Source organism: Benincasa hispida, chromosome 1, assembly GCF_027475165.1.
Source record: "Benincasa hispida cultivar pf3 chromosome 1, pf3_genome.v1.1, whole genome shotgun sequence".
NCBI lineage: Eukaryota > Viridiplantae > Streptophyta > Magnoliopsida > Cucurbitales > Cucurbitaceae > Benincasa > Benincasa hispida.
Genome location: NC_143478.1, coordinates 55,593,072 through 55,601,485, shown reverse-complemented (window position 1 = coordinate 55,601,485; position 8,414 = coordinate 55,593,072). Strand labels below are relative to the sequence as shown.

The 8,414-nt window shown below is 35.7% G+C and overlaps 1 protein-coding gene across 1 annotated transcript; it reads right to left on the bottom strand.

Annotated features, from left to right (window-relative positions):
- Window positions 1-7,418: 7,418 nt before the first annotated feature.
- Window positions 7,419-7,724, bottom strand: LOC150038557 (uncharacterized). Its single transcript, XM_090313598.1, has one exon. The coding sequence runs from the start codon at window positions 7,722-7,724 to the stop codon at window positions 7,419-7,421; it is 306 nt and encodes a 101-aa protein (XP_090169724.1).
- Between the last annotated feature and the right edge of the window lie 690 nt (window positions 7,725-8,414).

Below are 8,414 nucleotides of genomic sequence, written 5' to 3'. Positions count from 1 at the left end.
AAACAAAATTCTACATTTTAGAATTTTCTATTATCATTCATCTAAATTCTTAATCTATTACAACTAAAAGGATAGGAGGCTTTATATGTCCTTGTAGAGATTCTAATACGATTAATGTATAGTAGCAAAAGTCAATATAAAACATTAAAGAAGTAATCTTCCCAACCGCCATCTTTCATCCACCATATTCAATGCAATTCTATTAATGACATCCACCATCTTTGACTAGTCTTCATCTTCAATGCATCCAAAGTAACCTCCATATTTCCAACAAGTATCTTTAAACACAATGTCCATAATTTCAATACTTAACTAAACACTAAATTGCTGGAAATTAATTAAAAACAACTAAGTTTACATGAAAACTTATTAATTTTGATTCATATCATCTTCAAGTTCATTTCATGGAAATATGATTTATTGATTCATATGAATATCTTTTGGCTAAGATATTAGATATTCTTTTCAATATGTAAACTTGAGCCTTAATGTTGGCTTTTGTCCACTTTTCATATGCAGTACGAGCATTTCGTGTTGCATGAAGAGTTGGGACTGGAGGACATTCCTTGGTCAAGACGAAATTTAGGTCGTAAACACGAAAATAATCTTAAGCAAAATTTTCCATGTCATATAATTTTCTTTAGTCAACTCTATACTGGTTAAAATTGAAAGAATTTTACTTGACATATTGCTGAAAGAAAAAAACTTGATCTATATGAGATTTTAGCATAACCCTTCTAAATCCAATCAAGTTTAGCAAAATTTAATGAACCTTTTTTACATCTAATTTGCAATTATGCTTCAGTGATATAGGATAAAAGGCACCGAAGGGTGGTCAGTCACCCTTTTACTGAATTAAGACACCCTCAACCACTTATTACTCCATAATAACTCTTAGCCCTATAATAATTAATCACCATTAGTTTGGTCAAGAAATCATTAACTTGCTTAACAATTTCCCATAAGTGTGACCCTCATTTTAGACCCTAAATTTTCACCCCAGTGAGTCAACCAAAGAGAAAAACCGATTGGGGCAAAAACTAAACCGATCTTGTCTATTTTGGAGTTCACCCTGATATTGACCTAATGCACAGACCATCTGGAGGGGAATGCTCCCAGGGCGCCTTAAGGTCTTGCAAAAATATCTCATGATGCAAAGCAATGATGGAGACTGTAGGACATGTTGATACTATCTTTCTCCCATGCTTTCTCCATTCACCTTGATATTGATCCATGCAAACACCATCCAAAGGGAGACACTCCCAGAGTGCCTCGTGTTGAGATTGATGCCCTAAATCTCGTGGTCTTATAGTTCGTAATTGTATTTGTACAAACTTATTATTATCTAATAAAATAAGTTGCATTTTATTTGACATTTAGTTGCATTAACCTAGAACCAATAAACAAAGATCCAAGGTTATCTGATGTAACTTAAACATGTATGTGGAGACATACAGGTGGATCATGTTTAAATGATAACCTAAACGATCTATAGTAGCTGGATAAGGCTAGGTACCTTATCCTAGTGACACTACGGATATGGTCCACTTTGTAGTTGTTACAATTTCCCAATATAGCTCTTATGTTGGATAGTTTTGAAGGAACCCCTGTGGGGGGACGCAGAGCGGAAGCGGGATCGTCCCAAATCCCAATTCTTTTTAGAAAACAGTTTTACAGAGAAGACAGAAGTGATCATGCATTTGTAAAATTATACAGCATGCTTTATAATTAAAAGAAGGAAATAAGGTTTTTAGAAAACCTACCGTTGAAAACCTTCTTCACTGGTGAAACCCTTTGGCACAACCATGAATGCAACCTCGATATCCTCTGGGATGATGGATCCAATAGTTGTGGGGCTCTAACTGATTTTGGGATAGGGAATTAGAGAAAATTTTGAGAGGAATAGAGTTTTTGAAAATCACAGAGAACTATTCTTTGTGTGTCACTCCATTTTCCCTTTCTTGCAGAAGGAAGATGAAGACTCCTAAAACTGCAAAACCACATATGTGGTGGAGAGATAAAAGAGGGGAGAGAGTTCCCTTAATTAATTTTAAAAAATTAAAATTAATTATTTTAATAAATAAATTAAATTATAATTTATTTATTTATTTAATATATATTCATATGATAACTACTTTATCATATTATATATATTAAACTATATGTTATATCAAATATAGCATATAACCTATAGTTTCAATATTGTATTATATATAGTATAACTTATAGATTATTTTCTTTCTCTTATGGCATTCAATATAAATCACATTTATATTAAATTTAATTATATGAATCTAAATTCACATAATTAATATTTGAATCATATTAAAACATTAAATTCCTCTGAAATATACTACATATTATAATTTATCAAATACATTATAGTAATTATACCATATATAATTAAACAAACTTAATTATATCACATATAATTAATTTCCTCAATCAATTTTAACAATTCAAATTAATCCAAAATTTGATCCTCGTTAAATCCCGTTGAGCTACTAAGGGGACCTCATACACCTGTAGCTTGAAGCTCCAACGGTATGTGAATAATTAATTAAACTCTTTAATCAAATTATTTACCATCCGTTAACTTTCAAGCACTCCACTAAAGACTGATAGCTACATTATTCACACTATGATATATTTCTGTGTCCATTGGATATAACCAGTCAATAGTACAACGACACTTCACAAATTGCTCATAAGCAGAACTATGCCAAAATTACCATTTTGCTTCTATACTTATATCTAACTCCTTAAGTACTACTGATCCCTCTAATGAACAATAAATCATAGTCCCACTATGACTAAACCCCTCTCGGGCCAGGAGAGGTTGTGGTTTCACATTGTTTAAGCTCTAGAATCAGCTCTGAAGGGAGCAATTTATCTACTTTCCCAACATTGGGGAATGAGTGAATTCCATCTTGTGTAACTGTGTTCCCAGCTCCCCAATCAGACAAATCCCCAAAATAGTACCTACCCATACAAATCAAAGGACCGCCTTCATAGGCAGAAGTTCACAACTCATTCAAGATTTAGGTCATGTTACCTATGGTCATCCTGATGAAATGTAAGTCTCTATTAAGAACAATGTTATTTAATGAGACTAATCATTTCATGGTTCGATCTTATACAAACTGCTTTGTATAGAGTATCCCCGCTCACATGTCTCCACATGAATGATCAGGACCAGATCATTTGTAGCACTTTACAACATTGTAACATCTACAAAGCGGGTTATACTAGTAGTGTCACTAGGATAAGGTATCTAGCCTTATCCATCTACTACAGACCATTTAGGTTATCATTTAAAACATGATCCATCCATATGTCTCTACATACACGTTTAAGCTACAAGATAACCTTGGAACTTAGTTTATTGGTTTGTGATTAATGCAACAAAATTCGGAATAAAATATCATATATGTTATTAAATAAATAATGAGTTTGTACAATAAATTTACGAACTATAAGAATAAACGAGATTTAGGGCATCAACCCCAACAATCTCCCATTTGACCTAAAGCTAGTGGGGTGTACAATATAGTAAAAACACAAAGTACACAAAATAATAAACTAGGGCATAACACACGCACAATACATATCTCTCACTTGCCTTAGTGTAGACGTGACCTGTCCTATAGACCCATACTCAGCAGGTGACCATCAAACACTTTAGCTGTGAAGGCCATTGTAAACGGATCAGTAATGTTGTGCTCCGAAGCTATCTCTGTAACAATCCCCTCGATGCACAATCTCTCAGATGAGATGATACTTCCACTCTATATGCGTCTCGTGCTTGTGACTCTTAGGCTCTCGGGAATTAGCCACAACACCACTATTATCACAATAAAGTGTGATAGGCTTTGACATGTTTGGAACGACTTCCAAATCAGTCAAGAATTTCCTGAGCCAAACAGCTTCCTTAGCAGCTTTACAAGCCGCTACATACTCAGTCTTCATGGTAGAGTTAGTGATGCACCCTTGCTTGGTGCTTCTTCAGACTATTGTTCATCCATTAAGAGTGAACATCGATCTTGATGTGGATTTCCTATAATCCTTATCAATCTGAAAATCAGAGTCCGTGTATCCTGTAAGTATCATATCCTTAGAACCATACACAAGCATGTAGTCCATTGTTCTCCGTAGATACTTGAGGATGTTTTTAACGGTGGTCCAGTGATCTAATCCCATATTAGATTGATATCTACTGACTATCCCCACTGCATAGCAGATGTCAGGTCTAGTATATAACATTGCATACAACAGGCTGCCAATAGCCGATGCATAGGGGATCCGTCTCATTTTCTCAACCTCTTAAGGTGTCTTAGAACACTGTTCCTTAGACAATGTAACTCCATGCCTGAAAGGTAGCAAACCTCTCTTAAAATTTTGCATCAAATACTTGACAAGCATCTTGTCAATATACGATGCTTGAGACAGAGCTAGTATTTTGTTCTTTCGATCTCTAAAGATTTGAATACCCAGAATAAACTAAGCCTCTCCTAAATCTTTCATTTTGAATTGGGTCACTAACCAGTTCTTAACTTCAATCAATAAATCTACATCATTCCTAATGAGTAGGATATCATCTACATATAATACTAGGAAAACTACTGAAATGTTGACGATCTTCTTGTACACACAAGGCTCATCAACGTTTTGATCAAAGCCATAATATTTTATCGCAATATCAAATTGTATGTTCAAAGATTGAGAAGCTTGCTTCAGTCCATAAATGGGCTGATTGAGCTTGCAAACTTTTTGTTCTTGACCTTGGGTTATGAATCCCTCGGGTTGCACCCATACAAATGGTCTCCTCAAGATTGTCATTCAGAAAAACAGTCTTAACATCCATTTGTCAATCTCATAATCATAATATGAGGCAATGGACATGAGTTTTCAAATAGATTTAAGCATGGTAACAGGTGAGAAAGTCTCCTCATAGTCGACTCCTTCAACCTAGGTATAACCCTTTGCCACTAATCTAGCCTTGAAGGTTTGCACCTTCCCATCAACACCCCGTTTTCTTTTGTACATCCATTTACAACCTATAGGTTTAACCCCATAAAGTTTATCTACAATATCCCATACGGAATTGAAGTACATAGACTCCATTTTGGGATCCATCGCTTTGACCCATTCATCTTTGTCAATATCCTTCATTGCCTTCTTGTAAGACAATGGATCCTCAACTTCGCCATCAGCTACTATAGTCAGGATTTCTGTTAAACCCATATAGAGAACAAGGGGTTCACAACCCTCCCACTACATTGAGTTCAACACTTAAGGTGGATTTAACCTACTAGATGATCCTACTTCAACAACTCTTGTTGAGGTACTAGGTTCTTCAACAACTTTTGTTGAAGATTCAGTAGTTTCCTTGGAAATTTCATTCAACACGATTTTACTGCGAGGCTTATGCTCCCTTATGTGGTCTTCTTCCTGAAAAGTAGTGTTTGTCGATATAAACACTTTGTTTTTTTAAGGATCAAAGAAGAAATCACCTCTTGTTCCTTTGTGGTAGCCTACAAATAGGCATAATCTTGAACGTGGTTCCAATTTCTTAGGATTAGCCTCAAGCACATGTGTTGGGAAACCTCGGATTCTGAAATGGCATAAACTAGCTTTATGACCATTCCATAATTCTAAAGGTGTTCTGGTAACACTTTTGGATGCCATGATATACCTGATCCATGCATAATATCATGAAAAATGCACACTCCCTTTCCAAAAAAAATCAATACACCAAGCACTACGCTTAGATTTATTAGTTCAGAATGTACGTTGTAATCTCTACTGCATAATACTAAAACGAGTCAGGTAAGAAAGCATAACTCATCATAGATCGAACCATGTCTAACAGGGTTCGATTTCTCCTTTCTGATACACCATTCTGTTGAGGTGTACTAGGTGATGAGAGTTGGGATATTATTCCATGTTCTATCAAATAGTTCTAGAATGTTAGATCCATAAACTCTCCACCTAGATCAGATCGAAATGTTTTAATTGTTCTGTTTAATGCATTTTTAACTTCAGCCTTGAATTCTTTGAACTTTTCAAAAGACTCAGACTTATGTTGCATTAAATAAACGTACCCATATTTAGAATAATCATCAGTAAAGGTGATGAAATATTTAAAACCTTCTCTAGCTTTTACATTCATCGGACCATATAGGTCTGGATGTACTAGCTCTAGAGGTTCTTTGGCCTTGTGACCTTTTCCAGTAAAAGGTCTTTTAGTCATTTTGTCTTTAAGACAAGACTCACACGTTGGTAAAAAAAAATTTCTAACTCGCTTAGAAGTCCATTCTTCACTAATCTTTCAATCCTATTGAGATTGATGCGTCTTAGTCTTTTAGGTGCCAAAGTTGAGCATTTTCTTTAAGAGAAATTTTAAGCCTTTTATGTTGAGTTACTGCGGCTTTAAACATTTCAGTGTCATGGAGGGCTTTAGTTGCTAATGATCTTAGCACATATAAATTATTTTCCAGTTTAGCAGAACAAATATTGACACCATTCTTAGAAATAAATAGTTTATTCATAAGAAAGTTTATACAATAAGATTGTTCAAGAAGGCACTTTACAGAAATTAAGTTCATCTTCAAACCAAGAACTACATATATATTTTCTAGTAAAATATATCTATTCTTTAAAGTTAACTGGAGACCTCCCACTGCTACAGAGATGACGTGTCCAATTGTAACACACATCGTCATCTCACCAGCATCTAGTTGTCGCCAGGAACAATTTTCTGAAATGAAGAACAAACATGGTTAGTGGCACCAGAATCTATAATCTAGGCAGAATCATCATTCTCCACTAAGCAATTTCCAAAACAAGTAAATCAAATTTACCTTACTTAGCCTTCTTCTTTTCTACCAAGTATTTAGGGCAGTTCCTCTTCCAAGAACCATCTTGGTTGTAATGGAAACAAATTCCCTTTGCAGCCTTGATCGCCCTTTTGCCCCTTTGAGCAGCAATTTCAGGGTTAGCTTTCCCCTTTTCACCCTTCTTCTTCTTCCACATTTTGGTGTCGAAAGAAGAGGTGCAAAATTAGTTCCAAAGGTCGAAACTTTGTGGAACTTCTTAAAAGATGAGGCAACATTTGCCTCACCTTTCTATTCCTTGCTTTTCATCAAGGATTGAAAGGTCTGTAGCTCTTTGAGCAGAGTAGTCAAGTTGTAGTCAATCCTATTCAAAATAGCATTGCTACGAAAATGTAGGAAACTTTTAGGTAAAGATTCCAAAATGAAGTTAACCTGACTGGCTTCATCGATGCTCAACCCATTCATCTCCGCCACGTTGAAGTGGACCATCATGTTGAGAACATGTTCTCGAACAGATGCCCATTCTTACATACGGGCATTGAAGATGTGTTTTAGAGTGTCGTGTCTGAGCTGTGTGGACGACTATCCGAACATTCCCCTCAGGGAATCCATGATCAAGCCGTGAACATGACCATGTCCAACACTTAAGACTTCATTAAGAATTGCCAAGATATATGCTCGAGCTTTGTCGTTTGTCCGTGTCCAATGCTTGTAAGATTCCTGAACGTTTTGAGGAGCATTGGGAGCTGAAATGGGAGGAAAATCCACCATTAGGACAAAACAAAGATCATCAATGATCAGTATTGTGTTGATTGTGTTTTTCCAAGTAGCGTAATTTTTGCCAAATAATTTATAGGCGGCAAGTAAATTTAGAGTAGCATTAGCCATAACAGTTTGTTGAAACCATACAACTTATTTATGAATTAGATTACTTTGCATTAATCATGAAAAGAACCAATCAATTTTAGCAAAATTCTAATGTACCCTAAGTGACATCTAATATTGCAATGATGTTTCAGTGAGGAAGGACAAAAGTCACCGTAGGGTGATCAAGTGTCTCTTCACTGAAATGAGACATGCTCAACTAATAGACAAAAGATCTCCTTGTTATTGTCACTATTAGTCACATTGTTCGGTCTAGAATTTGTTAAACTAACTTAACGATTCTTGTAAGTGTAACCCCTCATTTTAGGTCCTAGAGTTCTACCCTAATGAACCAACCGTAGGGAAAACCCGATTGGAACATGAAATTAAAGTAACCCTATCCATTTTTGGAGATAGAATAAAGTGTCATGAAAAACTGACACCCTTTAGGGGGACATCCACGATGCCACGAGGCGATGCATGAAACTTTACTTCAACCTAATAAGAGAGACTGAGGGATGTGCTGTCCCACGTCTCACGCCCATTTACTATAAACACTCTCTCCATTCACCTTGATATTGATCTACACAAATGCCACCCGTAGAGGGACACCCATGGTGCCTCAAGGCCAAGTGTGTATCTCATTGTGTGAACTTACAAAGAGAAACGTGTAGAGAAAAAAATAAAGTACCATATACCCATTTTCCTCCCACT